Source organism: Aulonocara sp. 'chitande type north' Nkhata Bay, linkage group LG11, assembly GCF_057382095.1.
Source record: "Aulonocara sp. 'chitande type north' Nkhata Bay isolate Kocher_YH1m ecotype deep benthic linkage group LG11, A_spYH_male_GT1.1, whole genome shotgun sequence".
Classification (NCBI taxonomy): domain Eukaryota; kingdom Metazoa; phylum Chordata; class Actinopteri; order Cichliformes; family Cichlidae; genus Aulonocara; species Aulonocara sp. 'chitande type north' Nkhata Bay.
This window is the reverse complement of record NC_141354.1, coordinates 30,467,025-30,491,122: the sequence shown is the minus strand read 5'-3', so window position 1 is coordinate 30,491,122 and position 24,098 is coordinate 30,467,025. Positions and strand designations below refer to the sequence as shown.

The 24,098-nt window shown below is 40.8% G+C and overlaps 2 protein-coding genes across 3 annotated transcripts in view; one reads left to right on the top strand and one right to left on the bottom strand.

The window, feature by feature from the left end:
• The window catches only part of jazf1b (JAZF zinc finger 1b), a 19,918-nt gene extending 16,133 nt beyond the window's left edge, over positions 1–3,785 (top strand). For both annotated transcript variants that reach the window (XM_086312036.1, XM_086312037.1), the window contains one exon: positions 501–3,785. In XM_086312036.1, the coding sequence (XP_086168162.1) occupies positions 501–677 (177 nt within the window). In that variant the 3' untranslated portion in view covers positions 678–3,785. The remainder of the gene's footprint in view (positions 1–500) is intronic.
• On the bottom strand, positions 3,074–24,098 carry tax1bp1b (Tax1 (human T-cell leukemia virus type I) binding protein 1b). Its single transcript, XM_086312028.1, has 18 exons — positions 23,996–24,098; positions 18,784–18,979; positions 11,834–11,936; positions 11,222–11,412; positions 10,891–11,049; positions 9,971–10,119; positions 9,747–9,837; positions 9,086–9,271; positions 8,640–8,891; positions 7,820–7,990; positions 7,199–7,271; positions 6,852–6,970; positions 6,444–6,569; positions 5,805–5,891; positions 4,799–4,997; positions 4,555–4,706; positions 4,369–4,454; positions 3,074–4,127 (listed from the first exon to the last, which is right to left on the bottom strand). Exons 2-18 carry the CDS (start codon positions 18,958–18,960, stop codon positions 3,929–3,931), a joined length of 2,520 nt encoding a protein of 839 aa, XP_086168154.1. The 5' UTR covers positions 18,961–18,979; positions 23,996–24,098; the 3' UTR covers positions 3,074–3,928.

Here is a 24,098-nt window from a genome sequence, read left to right as displayed (position 1 = left end):
TCTCCCCTTTCTGTTCTGAGCGTCTCCTATTAAATGATCATAAGCATAATCATCTGCTTTATATGCACCAGAAATGTGTCAGTGAAGAGTTTTGGCTTAACATGTGATTATTTCCAAGTAAAAACACTTTGCATTGCTTTGGTTTTGTAATCTATGCAGGGGAGAACACAACCAGTTTCCTCCATAAGTCACAGACTACTATAAATAAACTAATCACCTTTTGAAAAAAAGGAATATGTATATCTGCACTAAATAACAGTCTTTCCACTAACAAGGACAACTCTATAATATTAATTTTAATATTTTAAAATACATCAACTAACCCAGAGTCCTTGAGAGTCAATGCAGATGTGAACTAACTCTACACATCCTCCATTCGCAGAGAGAGAATCCTGGTCCTCTGACTGGTTAAATTACAATAGCTTCAAGGTTATTTTGTTGTGTCTTTGGTTGGTGCGTGTCTAAAGTGGTGGCTCTTTCATTTCCTTGTTCCATTACAGAATGTAAACGGAATTAAGTATCATGCCAAGAACGGCCACCGAACTCAGATAAGGGTGCGCAAACCCTTTAAGTGTCGTTGTGGGAAGAGCTACAAAACATCTCAGGGTCTCCGCCACCACACAATCAACTTCCACCCACCCATCTCTACTGACATGATCCGTAAGTTGCAGCAGTAGAGCCTGAGTGAGGTACCAGCACTTGCCTTCAGGCTATGTCAGCAACCATCAACAGACCACTATCACCAGCAGCAGCTGTCTCCCCCTTTTCTTCCCCTCTCGTTGTATTTTACTACACTACACACTATTGCATGGTATAAACATATTATTGTTCTTTCATATCTTTTATTCAGAATGTTGAATCTTTATTTTGTTCACATTTTTGCATTTTGCACATTTAAACTATCATTTATTTATTTAGCATTTGACAGATGGTGAAGGCATGTGTTAGCCCAGGTCACAAGTAGCCTTACATGTACTGCTGGGCATTCTGGTTTAAAGGGAAGGAGAGAAAAGATTGGGATAATTGTTGAGAAAGGAAGCAATCATACCATGCATTTGTCACATTGAAGAGTTTCTTTTTTTACGATAAAATGTGACTGAGACAAATTCAGTGTTTTATATAATGTTTTATAGCATGAAATCCAGCATAAAAGCATTATTTGGCAATCTCTAATAGGCTTAATGTTACTGATCATTTGTTGGACTTATTGTAGTTACTGTTCCTTTCATATCACAAGAATTCAAAACATTTTTGATAAGTTTTACTTTAAACATGTGTGTGAGCACCAAAAGAATGTTCTCAGGTGATTTTTTTTTTTCTTTGCTAACATTTCAGCATCATAATCCTGCCCAAGTGTTCTGATAGTATTTAAGCTGTCATTGTTCCTCATGTTCCTGACAGCTTCCCTGAAGACGTAAGCAGTTTTCCATGCTTATTTACAGTAAGGGATTGAAGCACTTTTATAAAAGTTGCCAAATAAATTAGCATTTTTACCAACATCTTGTTTCTAGTGTATATACAGTGAGTGTAGAGTTGCACGTTCTACATTGCTCCAAGGAAAGATGTACATCAATCATTTCATCTTTTCAGTATTGTAAGATTTCTGTAATAACAGCAGTTGCCTTGAAATGTAAACCATTCCAAAAAGTCTTTGTATAACTTTATTTTCAAAGCTGCTGAACACAGGCAGTCAGCCCACTCTGTTTACTATTCACTGACTGCCTGAGGCCTGAGTTATGAAGCAGGTTCACCATACCCACAATATCTATGCCATAAGTGAACCCAGATAAGGTAATCAGGCAGAGGTGGCTTTCAGCTTAGTAGCTGTGGGATGGCGTTGGTAGCATCTGACCAATCAGAAACATGGACAGGTCTTGTGGCAACAGATTGATATTAAAAAGGAAGCTTTTTATATTTTTCTAAAATTAAAGACATGATACAAACTGAAAAGCAGCACAGCTGTGAGTATGTGTAGTAACAAAAAGCACTATAGTATATCAGTGCTGTATGGATGTGTTTGAGCTTTAAGTACTTTTTTGAAAATGACTGAAAAAGCACTTTTATTGAACCTATGAAAGAAAACTAACAAGAATGCTGACCCTGCAAGTTGGAAAACTTATCAGTATCAGCTTTATACTTAACACACAGGACAATCTAATAGTTTACCATAAATAAAAAAAGGCTTAGCCTATATGCAAAGTACAAATGGGTTCCCCTTTTAGGATTATATATTGTTTCTTTAAAAGAATAACCGGAATATAAGAAAAGTGCTTCTATGAATTTGCATTTCTTGACGTGATCAAGAAAAACCTCAAATCTTCCAAGAATGGGAACGCCATTTTCCACAGAACTGATTGGTTAGATTTCGTACCTGTTGGATTATTATCTCAAATACAGGTTAGGTGTATGTGATAAGTCAACATGGCGATGTACGTTGCTAAGAAGTGAACCTCCTTATTGAGTTGATAACCCAGGTTTAGCAGATTTTTCCTGGATAAGCCCAAATCCTGTTTCATAGTACAGGTCTCAGGTCTCACAAAACTAGCTGTCTGTCATGGATAATGGGAAAAGAGGAACTAGTGTCAGTATATTCAGCACATTTGCATTCTCATAGTCCTGCTCTTAGGCTGCGAGGGAACACATGCAGCTCTTAGTTTGTGCCATAAAAATGTGTTAGCCATTTGTAAAGACTTAATAATTAAAGTAATTGAAAACCGAGCGTGAAATTCTCGAATCTGAGCCACTAGGTTATTTTCACAGCTTGGTGTTTGTGTTAAGGAACTAAAGTCCAAATAGGAATCATGGCAAAACTGAACTGCCAGTATGGAGACAACTCTTTGATATAGTGTACAGTGAATGTATTGTCTAGTGTCAAGTGCATTAAATTATATTTTCATATATTTCTGAAGTTTAAAAAAAAAAAAAGTATGGAAGTATATATCTGAAACGGTAAAACCAGAGGTGGTGACGTACTGTATTTCTTCTTGAAGCTGCTTCATGTAAACGTTTGTTACTTTACAATAAAGGTTTCTCTGCTCTTCTGACGTTTGCATTATTAACTCTTTGGACACAATTCAGTTTTAGACAGATTTTATTAATTCATTTTAGATACATGGAACTCACTAAACTAATGAAACATTTCTATGAATGAAATAAGTTATTACTGTAAAAGAAAAGAACAGGAAGGTCAACAGAAGCTCGGCATGCAGCGATTAGCTGATGATATGAAAGTTCTTAAAGATTCAGACACAATTAAATAATTCAAACCCAAAGAAAAGGAAACCTAAAAGTCGTACATAAATTATCAAGGCTGTCACAATATTGTTGGCTTTAATTGTTCTAAAATAGATGATCTGAGCATATACTGTATAATCATGTATGGATATAATCACTGAAGAGTTCTCCCTGACTGCATATAGTGCACCAAGGTTGCTGTCTGTAAAGACTGACTAAATGACGTGTACAGTGTAAGGGGGCAGATTTGGCTGCATGTTTGAAATGTAAGTTTGGTAAACACTTATCTCTTTCCCTGATTCATTACATCGTGTGGACTAAAAGATCTGTCCATTTAAAGTCCGTATATATGCGTACAACAGTCTTATCCCCCAAAAGTATCCTTAAAATCCAAATTAAATGAAACCTTCCACCTTAAAAGAAAGAAAATGGTGTGAAAACAAATTTGGTAGCCCTGCCATGTCACTGAATCATTTTCATTTTTAAATGTTAAATCAGCTCCAAGTATTTCTCTAAGGTGAAGTAAAAAAAAAAAAAGAAAAAAAGCAAAATTCAGTATGGTCCTAAAGAGAGGATCTTCACACCATTACATGCAAAAAAAAAAAAAAAAAAAAAGAAGAGGGAAAAAAAAAGAAAAGTGTTGTGAGTGGTTGACAGGAAGTAAGCAGACTGGATGTGCTGATTTTCTGTTTATCTAGTCGAAGTTTAGCGGGTGGCTGTCGAAGTGAGTAAGCACGTGATTCTCAAACACTTTCTGGTCGCAGTCCAGCGGGAACTGCTCGCTGCACATGGGGCAGATTTTCCAGTGGCTCTCCACGTGCTCCTCAAACTTACTCTGGTCATAGTTGGGTGGGAAGATGACCTCACAGAGGGGACATCGTTTCATGTCCATGCTGCGCGTGGGAAGTGGATGGCAGAAGAGAAAGAGGGGAGAGAAAGCTCACGTTAATAAGCAGTCAAGCAAAGACGTGGGCAAAACAGGAGCACGGCTAATAAAGAGCATCCGTCTGATGCAACGTGGGTGGCCTGCGCTTCATCTAATGGGGTGGGGGGGGGTGCTGCAGACGTTTTTACACACGTCAATACACAAGTTTAACACACTTGGAGAGTTTGGTTATTATCAAGGTGTGTTACCTGGGATCAAAGCAGAAGGCATTTTGTCCATCATTCACAAATGTGCTGTGAGTTTCAGTTACTGTGGGCTGTTCGCTGGTATTACCCTGAGAGAGCAGGGGAGACGCAAAATGGCATTAAAATAATCAAACGCACATGACACAAATTAGAAGTACTGCATACTGCACATGGGAGAGAGAATATTACATTATTGTTTTGCTTTTCCTCTGACTCCTCATGGCCTTCTGGCCGGCTGTGGTTGCGGGTAGGCTGGATACACACCACATTGCTGTCCCAGGATGGCGGGCCTACAGGGGGCAGCCTAAGTGGCTGGTCATCTGAGAACTCATCCGCATCATCTGCAGGAGGATTTTCAGAGACACGGCTACTGTAAATAAAAAGTCACTCATCTCTGCAATGTTTAGTGAAGACTTCTGAAAAGAAAACAAACCTTTTGAGTCCGAGATGGAGTAAGGGTTCCCAAAATGCAGCTTGCTGGGGCTCTGAGAAACCAACAGAGGGGTAGGGGTATCCTGTGCATACGGGACAGGGTACTGCAGGAATAAAGGCACACTGGACTGGAGGTTCTCCAGACTGGTTTTCTCACTGGTCCCCTGATCTCCCTTCCTGCTGCTGCCCTTCTGGAGCTCCTGACGCAAAAGGGGAATTGAAACAATTTCTTCACAACAGCAAAAACCACTGACAAAATTCAGTCCCATCATGTGCATATAGTGAGAACACTTTGTTTTAACATGTCTTTAAGATATAATCTTAATTTCCAGAAAAAAAACTGATTGCATTCACAGCCCAGTACAACCACACACTAACCTGCTGCTGACCATGGAGCAGCTCCACTGGAGCCTAACGCACTGCTTTTTCACTTGTTCCACTCAGATTCTATCCTGCTGGTCTCGTCATGAAACCCGCAGCCTTCCAGACAGAGAAGCTGCTTTTCTAACCTTTAGGGCATCGCGGCCACATATCTGATTCTATCTCAGTGTGGCTCTCCAGCTAAAAAGGCAAAGCCGCACCATCCCAACACAGAGCTGTGACTTTTTTTGGGGGGAGGGGGCTTTTTGTTGTGCTCACAAAAGCAGTTTAATTAACACCTTCATTAAAAAGAATTTTCTCACTTTCAAAGGGAACAGGATTCTGTGTTTTTATGTCGGTAAGAGACGCCAAGTTAATTTACAGTCTAAACCTCAAATTGGGTCATTCTCCTCCTCTTAATTTTAGCAGCATTACCTCAAAGCAACATTTTAGGTCAGTGAGGACCTTGCTGTGGCCTAAAGTAATGGAATGGAAAATAAGAAGTCATTTACTCTGCATCTACAATTAGAGGCATATTAAACACAGACCAGATTGGGAGAGGGGAAAATGGCAGGGGAATGGCACATTTCAGGCAATTTTTAAAATGGAAGGAGTCTATAAAAGAGAAAATGAAAGCTGTCACTAACCCCCTCCAGTTTTTCCTTCTCCTTCATAACAACCACAAGTGTGTCCTTAAGCTCCTTTAGCTCCCGTCCCTTCTCAGCTACCTGGCTCTGTAGAAAGTAAAGGGCACAAAAGCAGAAGAATGAAGAAACACTTTATATACTTAAACTCTTGATGTGCTGCTGATTAAAAAATGTGTAAGTGAAATACAGTCAGACCATAGTGCGTGACGTTAATTGATCACAGCCATAAAAGGCTTCTCTTTGCTGAGGACTGATTTATGCACAATACTGCTCAGAGCAAAACAACCTGCTTGAATCCCTGTGAGACACTAAGCAAATATCCGCCTGACCTGAGCCAAGCACAGCATTAGCCAAGCAACCAGAGATGAGTCCTGTGAGCCAAGACTTGCTTGTCTCCAGAGCCTGACATAAACAGCAGTAAAATGTCGTCTTACAGATCGTCCCGCTCATAAACAACACTGTCAGAGAAACTGTGTTCAAGGGGAGAGATAGCATCAAAGGCTAGATCCTTGAGCTATACCAGCCATACACAGCGGTAAAAACACAGAAGAGTCCAAATCAGGTCTGCTTTGAAGGAGAGCATCACTGGCAGCTGACAGCTTGGGCTGTGCTAAGTGTCTGCACTCTGCCTACACTAACCTTATAACGATCTTCCTCTGCTGCCAGCTGCAGCTTCAGGTTCTCGTTGGTCTTCAGTTGCTCTTTAAATTTCACTTCCATCTTGGCCAGCTCATCAGCAAACATGCAGCTACGCTCCTTCTCCTCCTAAAGGGCAACACATGATTCAGTTTTCATCACACCACAATATACACAGAGGAGAAAAATAAATGACAAAAACACTGCTCACAAGGTATCAGAGGTGCAGGACCTATAAACAGTCAAAGTAAATAAAAGATTGGTCTGCACCAGCTGAGATTTTTCCACGTACTTCAGCGTGCAATGTTTCTTTTATTCATACCATTGAACTACAAAAGTCTCTCACACGTTTGAACATCTTATTTTGGGACAAAATACAGCAACAAAATAAACAAAAAAAATGTTTCTTACCATCAGCATCTGCTTGCATTTTCTGTATTTGTCGTTCCTGTCCGACGCCTCTCTGCTGATGCCTTTGAGCTTCTCCTGGATGATGGCTTCCAACATTGGATCAGCAGAACCTGGACTTCCTATAGAGTTATGTTTTTATTAGTTTATTATTCTTCAACAAAAAAAAAAAAAAACCCTCTGCAAAATAAAAAATTTACATACGTATCACCAAACTGCTAAGGAACATAATTTAGAGAAACCAAGAGTTCAAAATAAAGATAATGAGAAATAGAAGATAACTGTCTAAGGAACTACACAACTCCTGTTTTCTAAAGATAATTTTTCACTTCATAATTTGACTTGGGTACCTGGCACAGAAGTGTCTGGACTCCCCGATGGAAGAACTGCCATCATTTCTTGGGCAGAGCTTCTCTTCAGCTCCTAAAGACGAGAAAAATGTAGTGAAGACATAATAACAACAACAAATGCAGAAAAAAAACCAATTCACAAACATATTTACAATGTATTTTACAATGACATTTATAGATGAAAATACATCTTATCTGTATAAAATATTGTGTTGTGTGTTTATATATATATATATGAATGAATGAAAGGATTAACACAGGCTTGAGCTACTTTTACTTATAAGAATTTGTAAAAATCCAAAATAACAAAAGATAAAAACTGGGAACAATTATACCAAGATTGAATTTTCCAGTTTCCATTTTTGATGTATCTACAGTGAAATTAAAATAAACTTTCTTTTATACAGTCAGACTGAATGATAATGAAAATGAATTTGTCTGATGTGTTAATTTTCATTTTCAGCTTGCACTTCTTTCCAGTCAAGACTGGCAAAATGACTGAAGGCATTAACTAGTACAAGTGAGGCAGGCGTAGTGTTACAAAGATACAAATGGAAATTCTGTTCTTTCACTTGTTGGGACATGAATACAGTATGTTGGCTGGTATCCGTGGGGACCTACCCCTTGCTGTTCAGAGAGTTTCAGCACTTGTTTTTGCAGTCGCTGACATTCCTTATATTTTTCCTTGTAGTGTTCTGCAGCCATGTGCAGCCGCAACTTTAGATCCTCCACCTCTCTCTGCAGCTCTGCTACAACAGCTGGGTCTGCAGCAGCTTCGTCCTCTGCTTTGGCCTGTTGATGTAAAACATTACAGCAGAACAGATCAGAACTCCGGCCAACTGCAAGGTCCACTGTGACAGTGCAGCGATATAACTTCCTGTGAGTCATTAACTATAATCACTATCACTGTTTATATTGAAGTGATTCTTTAGCATGAGACTGGTGGTCAATAAAAACAGCAAGTATGAGAAGAATTACAACATCTTTCAAATGCAGAAGCAGTTTAAAAAAACCCAAAACAAAACAAACAAAAAAAACTGTGTGGGAGAAACGTTTTCTGTTTCCATTATTTTCATATCGTTAACTTTCTCACACAGTGCTCAACCAAACAGCATACCTATACACAACTGGACAATTATATACGATATGATTTATTATCTTTTATTTCTTTATGGTGACAAAATATTAAACGCTATTGTGATCTAAATATATGACACAAAGTCTTCACCCTCTTACATCAACTTTTGATGAAAGTTGATGTATAATTTTGAAAAATGTTGAACTTTTGCATATTTATTATTTAATGTGTTATTTTAGATGTTACCAGACATTAATCCTTGTTCTTGATCTGCCTGTTTACCATGATATTAAATACGCTTAACTTCAAATGAAGCTCTTTTAAACACGAAAGGCTGTCTGGCTATTTGAGTTTCACTCTTACTGCTTCCTGCGTGGCCTCTGCCTTCATCTGCTCCACCAGGCATTCCAGGCGGACGCACTGGGCCTGAGTTTCAGCCTTGGCTTGGCGGAGGTTGTCAGCCTCAAGTTTAATGCGGTACAGTTCAGACATTGTACGATCGCGTGCACTGGAGGCGTCTCTCAGCTCGGCAGCCAGCAAAGAGGACTGCTGCTGGTTAGCCTGGAGCTGTTCTTCCTTCTGCCGCAGCTGCTCCTTCAGGGCTTTCACATCTCCCTGCAAGAAGTAAACACGTTTAAGGCGACTGACTCTCATTTCTCTTTAAAGATCAGTTATTACATCTCAGTTCTCCTCTTCCTATTCTTTCTACTGGAAATCTTTAAATTTCATATGATATAATAATGAATTATATTAAATACGGTTTATTATCTACTTCTGACTTCAAAACAAAAATCTTTTTTTTTTCTTACCAAGGTGGAAACTTTGGCCAGGATCTCTTTGTACTGTTTGTCCTTCTCAGTGAGGCAAGCCTGGAGGCGCCCCACCTCCTCTTTAAACTGGGCAATGGCGTTTTCCTTGTTTACGTCCACAGACTTCAACATCTGCAGCTCCGCACTCAACTTAGTGTTCTCCAGCTCCCGGTTTTTCAGGTGAATCTGGCGCGCGCGCACACACACACACACGCACACGCACACACACACACACACACACACGAGAAGTTATAAAACGCAAACAGAGTGGGGTTTTTTACCTCATTTATACAACACCGATCACAATCAAAGACCATATTAAAATAAATGTTGCATGACCTCAATTACAAAACAGTGATTGAGATAGGCCCATAAAGTCGTCCTTTTGAAACAGACGCAGTGTGATGGTGCAAGTTAAATTAGGTAGAGGTTTTCTGTGGGAGCACAACAGTATGTGGCACTCCCAGTTCCTGTGCAGTACATACCACAACAAAGACACAGAAACACCAATTGCGCCAGAAAACGGAACAAGGCATGTACCGTTTACAATAAAATACTGTGCAATCGTGTGCCTAAAAAACAAAACATTGAATCTTTATTTAAAGATCATATTGGTAAGTTTGAGGATTTAGTATTGATATCAACAAAAATAGAGCATTACCTTGTAGAGTTCCTTCTCATCTTTTTCATTCTTAAGATGAGATTCAAGAACCTCCTTCTCTGCTGTAAGTTTCTTAAGTCTGTCCTTAAGACTGGAGAAACAGAAACAAAAACAATATATAACTAAATAGTGCATATGTTCGCATTAATAACTCTCTGTACATCTAAACAAACAAATCTAGAAAATCTAGTGAATCTGCCACAATCCTTTTACTGAGAATTCACCTGTCTAGCTCTGTTTCCTTTTGAATGCTTTTCTGTGTCACTCCAATCAGATCTTCCTCCAACTGTATGATTCTGGCTGTGGCCTCATCCAGTCTCCTCTTTACCTCCTCTTTCTCTTCCAGCAGGGCCTGGGAAGAATGCTGCACTTCCTGTGAGACATAAGACAGAAGTAAAGTTCAGCTGAAATAAAAAGAAAGCCTCATAATTCATAAAAAAAATACAACACTTCTTGCAGTACCTAACTTCCTAACATACAACTTTCCATCTCTGACTCAAAGCTTGAGGAAAAATGTGTGCAAAACATTAAAATTTTATTGTCTTTGAAATACAAGTCTAATTCAAAATGAACGTGATGGCTTGATAGAGAGTTTTAAATGTTCAAGAAAAAATGAAATGAATATTTTACAATTTGTTTATAGGCAGAATTTTGGAATCTTTATATTCACACACCATAAAAAAATCATATAAAAGTCTAGTCATAAAATTAACAGCCACAAAATCTGTAATCATGTTTTCATCTGAAAGCCGTTTTAAAACCAGCAGATTTATGGCAGAAAATGGCAAAGTGAATTATGACTGACAATGCTTTTAAGACCTAATGTTATACTATAAAAAGCAGAATTACAACTTTGATAATACAGACATCCATATCCATCAGTGTGTGATTTATTTTTTCAGTACATCATGTGTTTGGATACATCTGCATGTTAGGACCCCTTCACTAGGGGGTGCTAAGAGACTGCTGGGCCAAATGTAAAAAGGTCCATGCAAGAGCCAGTGCATTAATACTATAAATCACTGATTTCCACATGTGCTGCTTATTTTAATGACTATTAAAATATATAGCATGGCCTGAAAAAGGCATTTTGTGTTATTTACAAGTTTTAAAACTGCTACAAATACTGCATTTCTCAGCTTACTTGGTTCTCTCTTCTCAGCTGAGCACAGTTCTCCTTCTCTTGCTCACACGCCTTCTGCAGGCTCTCTTTCTCAGCCTCCAGTTCCTCCTTTTCCTGCTGCAGGAGGGCCATGTTTTTAAGCAACTCATCTTTCTCCCGTTGCACTTCTTCCACCTTTTGCTGCCAAGAAAAAACAAAAACACTTTTCAGTATTTTTAAAAGCTTAATTTACTGGTAACATACGACCGAAATCATAATTTTCAACTGTGCACGCTAGAAATTGATATTGAAGCAAAATAAAACCCAATGAAAATCGATGCGTACTGAGCGCTGCTGCTCAGGCAAATTGTACCTCGAGAATGCCAGCTTTCGTGGTGACCACCAGGATGTCAGAGTTGCATTCATCTTCCACAGTCAGCAGCTCATCCTCTGTGGGGCTGCTGGCACGGAACTGAAATGGTGTGCTGGCCCCTCGGATCTCCCCTTTGTGGGTCACATAACAAAACTGGTAGAACTCGCCATCATCATTGGGAACATAGTACCCTGGGGGAAGTAAATCACTCAGTCAGTGAGCTCAATGTTAGACAACAGAGCAACACGAATCATATTCCTCCACAAGTCTAAACATATCTCAGTTATTAGCGAATCTTAACCTGAACACTTAACCCAAAGTTACAATAAACTGAGAGAAAAAAAAGGCACAAAAAGAGCACAAATACTACGTAAGTGTTAAGTCCTGGTCTGGCAAATCACTTTAATTGTGCCGGTTTATGAAGGGTGGTATAAAAGACAAAAACAGAACATTAACTCAAATGTCATTAACACCAGAATGGAGATGTCTGGGAAAAGTTTCTCCTCTATCCATCCTGTCCACAACTGCACACTTAACAATTCACTCACCAACCCACATGATATTCAGTTATTAAAAGGTGTCAAAGTTACTGAAAAGTATGTATGCTCTTACCCTGAAAGACCACTGTTCTGTTCACTGCAGTGCCTTCCACATAGTTCTCAGGGAGAGGCGACCACAAGAATGTGTAATAGTCCCTCGCTGTGCTCCAACCAACCTGTGAGACATTGTGGGGAATTCATTCAACAAGACACCCTCACCACATCAGTGCAGCAAAATAGCAATGGATGGATTAACAGGGGAACTTTCCCAAATCCGCACGCTGTCACTTCCAAAATATCTCAAACTAGTTTATTGCAGTAATCACAGGGCTTTAAATCTATCTTCGGATGATAGTGTAAGGACATGCCTACTGTAATATTTTTTCATTTACAAAAGTTATCATCTGGAAACCACTCCTGCTAACCATGTGCATGTGGTCTGGCCCTTATCATGAAAAAGCCTAGCTGTGGAAATGTAGCTACAACTCACTTCAAACAGGAAAGTGGAAATAGGTGAAAATTTTATACATAGGCAACTTGAAAATGAAAACCAAAATTTAATTATACGTATTTTATGTGTTGTTAACTGATGACTGATGAGGGGGAAGTGCAGAAAATACATCCATAACTTCAGACTGGTGCCATAAAACTGTCAAACTAAATCAGTGTCACATTGAGCTTGCTGGTTTTTGGTGTGCACTCCCAGGCGCAAGCATGCATCTACAACAAGCCCAGTTAAACCCCATTACACCATTACACCTAAGTTGGTTAAGTTGTGGTGTGACTTTCAAAACTCTGCTCTTAAAAAAAGGCAACGAAAAGAAAAATCATACAAGCAAATTGCACTGCAGATACACTGTGTTTCTAGAAAGCTGCATGTAGGAAGCCTTTTTGCAACGTCTGGGCAGTTTATTTTCTCACCTGTGTGCAAACAGCCTGCAGCCACAATACTGTGAGTGTTCATCAGAGCCAGAGATAGAAGGCCCTGGTGCTCCAAAACCCCCAGTGCAGTTCCAGCCTCCAGCAGTAAAAAACAGGAAGCAATTAAAACATGCACCTAGTTAGTGAGTGTCATTACTGAAGGCTAGCCCTCACCAGTCCACTCATTAGAGCTGCAGAGGTGGTGGTGGTGGGTGAAACCTCTGTAGGGAAATTACAACAGAGGACTTTGCAATGTTGTAAATTCCTGTTTTTCCTCATAGATATTAGACAAAAGGCAGAGAAAGTGTAAGGCTACCATAACAACACCAAAACACTGGTTTCAGATCAGTGACTAAGACAAAAACACAGATAACACTGTAAGAGTAAACTTTCCAAAACCTAAAAGAAGTCTGAACGTCTACCTATGCAACATGCTCTTCAGCTTTAACACGATTTTTCATCAGCACTTCAGCAAGAATGCTGACAGAAGTGAGTGACAGTATTCCCCCAGGAAGTACTGTAACATCTATCTGCCAATTAGCCTATATAAATTCAAGAGTTATTCATGAATCACACAGACAGGTTGTGGTCAGACAGGTTAATTATAACGTTGGGTTAGCTTTCTCCTGGGCCAATGCTGACAACCTGCCTCAACATTCCTTCATAAAGCCGAAAACAGCTAGCACCAGCTCCATACTTGCAGTTATGGAACAACAACATCAAACCGACAGGGACCCATACTAAAACAAACATTTCCTTAATCCATTTACCATCAAGACCTTAATTACTTTATCTAATTATTAATATGATTAGTATTAATTTGACCAAACTAGTTTGAAGGTTGCTGTGCTTTTCTATTTCCTCTTAATAAATCATAAGCCTTGTATAATATATAAATATAATACTTGTATAACTATGCATGTGACGAATAAAAAAATCTTGAATCCTGAATCTTAAATAAGCCAGGTTACCGAGTTATTTAGTGGGAACATTGAAAGGAAGAACGAGCCTGTGCCAAAAGCAGCTATAACTACTCTTTGGAGCTCACGCGAATGTGTGTAAAGCTCTATCATTTGCCTGGATAGGTAAATGATAGAGCTTTGGCACCAAGCATTACGTCTGTCAACAGTGTCAATGATTTATACAATTTAAAATCCTGCACTCAGCCTTTTCTGCTGACGCTCTATTGTTTGGAAGCTCAAGAAATTTGTAGTTTTAAGATTTATGCTGCCAGTTGGTGCCTACCTTCAGGCTAAACACAATGTGATGAGGTATCACAATGCAGTACCCAATTTGGTATGTAAACAGCCTCCAGATAATACACGATCCAACTTCAATATGAAGGCATGACCTAATTTATCAGTGAGGTTAGGGAAAGTGTCTCTGCATATACCCACAATAATATCACATGTAAAGCAAAGTGCACACATCAATAGTTGACATAACAAGGACAGTAAACTTAGGAGCTTGAATCAATATTGCAAAGAAATTAACAATTGAACCTATTTCTTGGGCTGTATTACTTGAACTATAGCATGACATTAGAATGAGTGCATGCTGCAAATAACATATACATATATACATATATATATATATATATAAACACCCAGCACGCCCCTGCGGGCGGTTTATCCTTCAAGCTCGGGTCCTCTACCAGAGGCCTGGGAGCTTGAGGGTCCTGCGCAGTATCTTAGCTGTTCCCAGGACTGCGCTCTTCTGGACAGAGATCTCCGATGTTGTTCCCGGGATCTGCTGGAGCCACTCGCCTATCTTGGGAGTCACCGCACCTAGTGCTCCGATTACCACGGGGACCACCGTTACCTTCACCCTCCACATCCTCTCGAGCTCTTCTCTGAGCCCTTGGTATTTCTCCAGCTTCTCGTGTTCCTTCTTCCTGATATTGCTGTCATTCGGAACCGCTACATCGATCACTACGGCCGTCTTCTTCTGTTTGTCTACCACCACTATGTCCGGTTGGTTAGCCACCACCATTTTGTCCGTCTGTATCTGGAAGTCCCACAGGATCTTAGCTCGGTCATTCTCCACCACCCTTGGGGGCATCTCCCATTTTGACCTCGGGACTTCTAGGTTATACTCGGCACAGATGTTCCTGTACACTATGCCGGCCACTTGGTTATGGCGTTCCATGTATGCCTTGCCTGCTAGCATCTTGCACCCTGCTGTTATGTGCTGGATTGTCTCTGGGGCATCTTTACACAGCCTGCACCTGGGGTCTTGCCTGGTGTGATAGACCCCAGCCTCTATGGATCTTGTACTCAGAGCTTGTTCTTGTGCTGCCATGATTAGTGCCTCTGTGCTGTCTTTCAGTCCAGCTTTGTCCAGCCACTGGTAGGATTTCTGGATATCAGCCACCTCCTCTATCTGCCGGTGGTACATACCGTGCAGGGCTCTGTCCTTCCATGATGGTTCCTCGTCTCCCTCCTCTTTCTTGGGTTTCTGCTGCCTGAGGTATTCACTGAGCACTCGGTCAGTTGGGGCCATCTTCCCAATGTATTCTTGGATGTTCGTTGTCTCATCCTGGACTGTGGTGCTGACACTCACCAGTCCCCGGCCCCCTTCCTTCCGCTTAGCGTACAGCCTCAGGGTGCTGGACTTGGGGTGAAACCCTCCATGCATGGTAAGGAGCTTTCTTGTCTTTATGTCAGTGGCTTCTATCTCCTCCTTTGGCCAGCCTATTACCCCAGCAGGGTACCTGATCACGGGCAGGGCGTACGTGTTGATGGCCCGGATCTTGTTCTTACCATTCAGCTGACTCCTCAGGACTTGCCTGACCCTCTGCAGGTACTTGGTGGTTGCAGCTTTTCTAGCGGCCTCTTCATGGTTCCCATTCGCCTGCGGGATCCCCAAGTACTTGTAACTGTCCTCTATGTCTGCAATGTTGCCTTCTGGTAGTTCAATCCCCTCAGTTCTGACTACCTTCCCTCTCTTTGTTACCATCCGACTACACTTCTCCAGTCCGAACGACATTCCAATGTCATTGCTGTATAGCCTGGTAGTGTGGATCAGTGAATCGATGTCTCGTTCACTCTTGGCATACAGCTTGATGTCATCCATGTACAGGAGGTGGCTGACAACTGCTCCGTTCCATAGTCGGTATCCGTAGCCAGTCTTGTTAATGATCTCACTGAGGGGGTTCAGGCCTATGCAGAACAGCAGTGGGGACAGAGCATCTCCTTGGTAGATCCCGCACTTGATGGTGACTTGTGCTATGGGCTTGGAGTTGGCCTCTAGTGTTGTACGCCACATCCCCATTGAGTTCCTGATGAAGGCTCTTAGGGTCCCATTGATCTTGTACAATTCTAGGCATTCCAGTATCCAGCTGTGAGGCATTGAGTCATAGGCCTTCTTGTAATCAATCCAGGCAGTGCACAGGTTGGTCAGTCTGGTCTTGCAGTCTCGGCTGATTGTTCTGTCTACCAGTAGCTGGTGTTTTGCGCCTCTGGTATTCTTGCCAATTCCTTTCTGTGTCCCGCTCATGTATTGACCCATGTGCCTGTTCATCTTAGCCGATATGATGCCTGACAGGAGCTTCCATGTAGTACTGAGGCAGGTTATTGGTCGGTAGTTGGAGGGGACCGGTCCCTTCTTGGGGTCCTTGGGGATCAGGACCGTCCGGCCTTCAGTTAGCCATTCCGGGTGTCTCTCGTTAACTAGCAGCTGGTTCATTTGTGCTGCCAGACGCTCGTGGAGTGCAGTTAGCTTCTTCAGCCAGTAGGCGTGAACCATGTCGGGCCCTGGTGCTGTCCAACTCTTCATACTGGAGACCCTTTCTTGGATATCTGCCACTGTGATGGTTACTGGACCCTGTTCAGGGAGGTCGCTGTGGTCTGCCCTCAGATCCTCTAGCCACTGAGCATTGCCGTTATGGGTTGCATCCTTCTCCCATATGCTCTTCCAGTATTGCTCCGTCTCCAGCCTTGGTGGTGCTGTTCTCTTATTGTTCCCTTGCCACTGAGAGTACACCTTTGCTGGTTCTGTGGAGAACAGCTGGTTTATTCTCCTGCCTTCTATCTCTCTGGTGTACCTCCTCAAGCGGCTGGCCAAGGCTGTGAGTCTTTGCTTGGCAGTTTCCAAGGCCTCAGGTATGGACAGCTTGCTGTATTTCTTAGGCACCTTATTCGTCGCACCTTTCTGCAACTCCGTTAGTTGGCTAACCTCTCTCCGTGCTACTTTGATCTTGCCCTCTAGCCTCCTTCTCCATGGAGGGTACTGCCCCTTGTGGCTGTTCAACTTGTAGCCAAGCATCTCACTGATCACTGCTGCCGTATTGTAGATCAGCTTGTTAGTGTCGGTAATCGTGGTTGTAGGTATTGCCCGTAGTGCTGCATTAACATCATCTAGCAGACCTTCTGAGGGTACTTCACGTAATCTTGGTAACCGGCTACGGGGGATCCAGGTTTCAAGCTTGGCCATGATCCTATTTTTCAGGTCAGTTCCTCCCGCACTCAACGATCCTTCTCCTATCACACTTGGGGCTATGTACCCAATCTCGGGTGGGGGTGATGATATCTCCCCCCTGACCTGGCGTCCTGACTCCTCCTTGCCGTAGCATTTGTGTTGTACCTCGTCAATCTCTAGCTGTGAGAGCAGTCCCTTCTTTCGAATGTTGGAACACTGAGCTACTAGTTGTTTCGCCGTCATTGTGGATGTTGGGTATCGAAGAATCCATAGGTCCCTCATCCTATTCATGTAGCCCCTTCCGCCGGGGTTACTTGCGTAGTAGCATTCCAACAACGCCCTTGCCCACCGATGCCTTCTTGTTCCAGTAGCCCACTTTTCGTCAGGGTGCCCTGGTTCCTCAACACCTGACGCGGACCTTGTTGATCCGGGCGACGTCCGAGCCGGCATGCCTTCATATTTATCTGTCTCGCTCATGTCTGCGGTAGGCTTGCTTAGCATAGGGGGTCTAGCCTTAGGACCCTTACTGGATACAGACGCCCCAGGCAGGAATCGAACTTGCGATCCTCTGTTCCAAAGGCGTGTAGTCTAACCACTACGCTATCCAGCTGCTATATATATATATATATATATATATATATATATATAAAAAACTGAAGTTTTCATCTTCAGTCATCTTTTCCTTTCCACTAAAGTAACACACGTTTTGCAGTCTCAATGCGAGTAAACGATCTGTGAGTTTATGAGTCACAGACAGTCTAGTTGAATCCTATATAACAATCCTGCAATTACCTATTAATGAGTGACACTGTAGTCAGCATTACAATATTGTTACATTATAACCTGTCCAAATTGTAAAAGAAAGGTAACATACTTTTTAACTACAAGATAAGCAGTTATATTTGCAAATTATTTCAAGAGAATTTGGGGGTTTTAATACTTCTATTAGGAAAGGAAGCCACTGTTAACACATGTTTTAAAACTTTACATGCAACTGTGTGCACCTGTGGCACTGTTAAAGTATAATTTATCAGTTCTGTCTCTTCGTATATGCTTCAGCTATAACATCTGAGGAAATACACTGTTACAACTAATTTGGCTGTGGATTTAGCTTTAACTCATTATTTAGCCATTGTTTAATTCAGAAGACAACTAACAAAATCAGCACAAGCAGATTGAGAGAGAAAGAGCCATAAGGCTGGGTTCGTTAATGTGATGTATTTAATCTTAGCTTCCATCTCAACTTCAGTAGATAAAAAGCATGCTGGTCTTAATAATAAGCCTAAAGTCACGATTCAATGCAGATGAGGCTAATGTAAAGCTACTGGGTTGGATTTAATGCACTTCTATAACAAGGCCCATATGGGACACCCAAGCACATGGTGGAGGTTAAAATGCTCCACTTCCTCTGTCAAGTTTCAAGTGGATAAACTTGAAATCTCTCTTTTATTCCATAGATAAAATAGTTTATACAACAGACAGTCTAGATGTAAACTGCAGGCTGTTCATAATACAAATTAAATTATCAGACAGTATTTTTACTTTCCATTATATCACACATAAAGTGCTCTAGTGGTCTAGTTATGAAAATACACATTGGACTACTTCTGTTAGTACCATCATGGATTCATAGTCCTCATTGATCATAATTATATATCGTGCTTTATTATTCCGCTCATTCACCTTGAAAATGCCAACCCAGTCCTTTGGATGCGGTTTGATGAACTGTGTCAGGGTATAGTGACACTCCAACGCAGCATGGGGCAGGTAGCTCTTCCCCACATTCTGGAAGATGACGTGGGCAAAATTTGACGTGTCCATGTTGTTGCTTAACAATGTCCTATCCAGGAGCAGTGCCATAAAATCCACTCAGCAGTGGCTACAAAGGAAGACAAAAGCAATCAAATATATATGAAATGCCCACAGAAACAAGTACAACAAATGACTGGAGTAGTGAAAAGACAAACTAGTCAACTTCAATGAAGGTTTAATCATTCGATTCCTAAATTTTGGCCATAGAATGTAATTTATGATAAATAGACTGTTTTTTTTATATAGCGCTTTTCCACTCTACTTGAGCATACTGTCTAATATTCACACACATTCACACTCCATTAAACATATTAGGAATAACCCGGGGTTTTGTCCAAATACTTGCAGACTACAGCAGTCAGACATCGACCAACTAAACCCCTGATTAGTAGATGACCTGTTCTACCTCCTCAGACACTACTACCCCTAAATATTTATTCAATGAACTGTTTAGTTTACATTAATATAAAAAGTATTCCAACGTAAATGGTGGTTTTTAACCAGTTTAGCTTTCAGGCAAGCTAGAGTTAGTTTGACACAGCAAATACAATCCTTATTATCTGCAGACATTTCTCAATGAGCCCTTAAGATATGTTAGCAAGTGGATGGACAAATCTATCTTGAACTTCAAGTCCCATTTCATTTTGGTAAGCGGTATGGATTCCTATTTTCAAACCTCCATGAAATCAAAGCATTGGGAAGTCCTTGTGAAAGTGTTAAGTCAAAAAAAAAGAATAACTTCAACACTGTCATTAAGAATTTGATTTAAATGGCTGGCAAGCTTGTAATTTGCCAGCAGTAAACTCAGCCACGGTTCATGACAACCAAATTTTATTCAAGTCGTGACATTTTAGTTCCAGAACATGTCAGGAAAAAAATTAAAAAGAATTACAACAGGAAACCACTAGGGGTGCAATGATACTCGTATCGATATTGAACCGTTCATACAGTGCTTTTGGTTCGGTACGCATATGTATCAAACAATACAAAATTTTAAATTTATTTTATCAACTTTTCTTCTGACGATGCTGTCTGTGTTGAGCGCTCAGTGGATCTGCGCTCGACAGTGCAGCCTAGGCGGAGTAGTCGAATGCAGATTCACTGAGCGCAGGGCAAGCTAGCGAGACAGAAGTTAAGCTCTCCTTACAACATGGCAAATTGAACCCCCCACTAGAGCTGGGCGATATAAGATTTTTTCATATCACGATATGTTTTTTCATTTCAGGCGATAACGATATCTATCAGTGTAAAGTAATCAGTGTAAAGTGTAAAGTGTGCGTGTTAGTCCCCATAGGGAAATAGTTCCTCTGCATTTAACCCATTCACCCAGTGAAGCAGTGGGCAGCCACCAGTGCAACGCCCGGGGAGCAGTGTGTAGGGACGGTACCTTAGGGTAGCCGTTCAGTGGAGTTGAACCCCCGACCTTCCGATCATGGGGCCACCACTCTACCTACTGAGCTATCCCTGCCCCCAACTATCACGATATAAGCCAAATAACTATATTTGTAAGATTTAAATGTGCCGTTGCTCACAAGTAAAATGTGAAATAATCAGCAGCTTGTTTTCATTTAAATATTTATTTCCCATAATAAGTTCAACAGGGTAGATGTACTTAAGGAACATGAGACTTTTTCAGATAAATAAAGGCAAATATTGCAAACTACACAAAAGGCAGCCGCTAAAGCGTTTAAGTTTCAAAATAGAACAAACAAAACAGACTAAATTGTCAATTCCCCTTAGAAACAAAATATTAATTCTAAAAATAAATCTTAGTTTGTTTTACAGAAGAACAGACAAAACTGACTAACTTTTGTCAATATCAAATAAACTGAGAACTAAAAGGAAATTCTCAATCTCTCCTTGTTGTATAGCTTAGCTTTTCAAACAGTTTTAACAGTTACTTTAGTCTGACAAAAGCCGAATGACGAATTAGCGCTTCCAGTCAGAGACCGAGGCTACGTCCACACGTACACGGGTATTTTTGAAAACTGAGATTTTCCGTTTTCGTTTTAAAAAATAATCCCGTCCACACATAAAGGGAGAAATGAAGGAAAACGCTGCTATGAACATGCCAAAGCAGCAGGTGGCGCTAGATTCCTAACCGTGCAGAAATGTTGGCCAATCAGAAGTCTAGAAGCCTCGGTGGGAAAAAGTAAACAAAGCTGGGGCATAGAAGCAGAACCGAGTCGTATGTGTGGAGGGACAGTAACTGTGTGTATATGTAAGCATTTAAACACTGCAGAGAGTAGAATTGACAGTAACAGTATTGTAGAAATTCATTTCACCGAAACAATAACGTGGCGCACAGTGTGACGTCAAAAAATGCGCACACCTTTGACGCTGCGTTTTCTCCGTTTTTCTAGTCCACACGTAAATGCAAAAACTGAGTTTTTAAAAATCTTCGTTTTCAGTGACCAAAAACGCCGTTTACGTGTGGACAAAAGGTGCAAACGCATAGAAAAATCTGCGTTTTCAAAAATACCCGGGTACGTGTGGACGTAGCGCATGCACCAGTTTATTGTATTTCCAGACTTGCTTTCGGCACAATTTACAGTGCACGCTACTCTGTTTTTTGTCAGACTTGAAATAGCCGAAATACCTTCACACTACGGAACTTCTATGGCTCTTCCGTTCGACAATCTCTCCGGCATTGGAACCATCATCTGTTTTCTCTTCGGTAACCTTCGGTCACGCTCAGTTGATTTCTCTAGTCGGCACACTCATTTCCTCCATTACCCGGGCAGTACGGTGGCTGGCTGCTTTCCAAACAAATACACATGTGCGGCTTGGCACTTGTGCTGTACGTAACAAGTCACGTGACGTGACGCTGCGGCTGTGATTGGTTCGGCTCTGCGCTACTTAATTTGGATTGGCTGTTCTTTTTTTTTTTCTTTTTTTTTTTTTTTTTTAAGAGGACAAGAGCGGCGAGGTCTATCGCGATAGTTTAATTTTTCTATCGAGAAAAAGTTATATCGCGATACATATCGTTTTCGTTCTATCGCCCAGCTCTACCCCCCACCCTAATTCAGATCTGGCGTTTGGAACTATTTTGGTTTTCATGTGACGTATGACCCTGAAGGTAAGCGCGTAATGGACTAAAGTAAAACAGTATGTTGGATGTGCCACGCAATGCTCAATTACATTAGTGGGAACTAGTGTGTTACCGCAGTTAGCTCATTAATGTGTTGGCCGTCCAGCCCCACGCACAGGGCGATCCGCGGTAGCTCGTTAACAGAGATTTGCCGTGTTGTGGCTTTAACATCATTTCAACGAGATTAACGCTGACAGCACTAGTGGGAACACAACGAATATGACTGCACATTTACTCCGACAGCATCCTAGTACAAAGACAAGTGGAAGCAGACAAAAACAACAAGCACGCATGCTACAAACTTTACCAGAGTCATTTAGACAGCCGTTAGCACATGATTCTCCTTATGGGGACCTGATATGTTTAATATGCTGCTGAGAGTATGCCCCAGAAGAAGCGTATAATATAGCTTTTATTTTGGAAAGAGCCATTTCTCTGTAATAAACTCTCTTTTCCAAAGATGAGTGATTCCTCAATCAGACATATTTATTTATTTTTATTACTTTGTTGTTTCAGCAACATTAAATTTAAAAACTGTACTTTTGAGTTAAAATATATATTTATAATTTTAATAAATGACAAATTAAAAAGGCATGAACATTTTTTTGTATCGAAAAAATATCGAACCGTGACACCAAAGTATCGAACCGAACCGTGAATTTTGTGTATCGTTGCACCCCTAGAAACCAACCCATAACTATACACACGGTTTAGGGTCAGCTTTAAAGCCCTTGGAGTGTGTCCTGAGCTGATTATACATTTCAGTTGATCTCAGGATGTTAATCTCAAGAAAAAGCCCTGACACAGTAGAGTAAATATTGAAAGCTGAAACAAAGTTACTCTGATAACAAAGACAGGCATACAAAAGCCTATTAGAATATGATAGTATCCTTGAGATTTAGTTAAACATTTATTTTCTTGAAAGCAAAGCAAAGAAAGCTCTCCAAAGCTAGAAAACACATTACCCAGCAGTCTTTTAATTTGTACTTTGTATATACCTCTGATCACTTTACCTGCACGCGAAAGTAATTTTTCAAATTAATACAGTTTGTAATAAACGATCTAATACAAACAAACAAACAAAAACACTTGTTGGGTTTTTTTATTGCAAACAATCCGGGAGATCGGGTATTCTTCTTGTAAGTGTAAAGTAACAGGGAATCTACTTTATAAGCCTGGATGAAGCATGGCTCCGTTGTAATTTATACTTAGCCACATTTTAGATACTGAATACATTCTTTCAATTCATACGCGATCTACTCTTTTAATACGCGAGGGGTTACCACTGAATTTTAAATTGTGCCTCTTAATGACGATATATCCTAGCACGCGAGGTGACACAGTGCCAACTCATAAGAAAAACTAGAGAAAAACAAAGCTTATTGGCCTACTACCACCAAGTTAAACAACATAAAAAACCCGGCCACGTGAGTAAGAAGGGGGAGGGATTTTCCATTTGGGCCTTAGCCAAAATATTTTTCTTCGACGTAATTAGGCCTTTGACTCAAAACATTTCCCCAGTCGATGATCGGAAATTCAGCCAACACAGCCATAATCCACATCAATCGAAAAAGTTATCAACCCTAAGTATAACATCAAATTAAAAAAAAATCGCAAATGGAAATGGCTGAATCCGTGGCGAGGCCTAACTTGAAAACATTGACCACATCTGGCTAAGTTAGCTATACAGCTAACTGGCTAATGCTAGCAACATACTTCTTAGGAGACTAATAACCACAAAACAATGGAACTAAACTAAAAAAAACGCTAACCACTCGGTAGAATATCCATTTTAACTCTCTTAATACATGGCGTTAGATTAAACACGACAAAACAGCGGAGAGAGCAGTGCTATTGGGGACAAGGTTAAAGCTAACGTAAACAACTCGCGACGATGTGTCGCGAGAAAACCTCTAAAAACAAACGCAGATCAGATTGAAATACCAAGAGTCGTATACTTCATCTAAATTATCAAATAAACCATGAACATACCTAGTTGTCATGTTGGGCAGCAGCTGAAATCCCAACGTATCACAGAAACAATTGTTGACGCAGTTCAGTGCTTTCCCCGTGCCCCCTTCCTGGAATAATAATA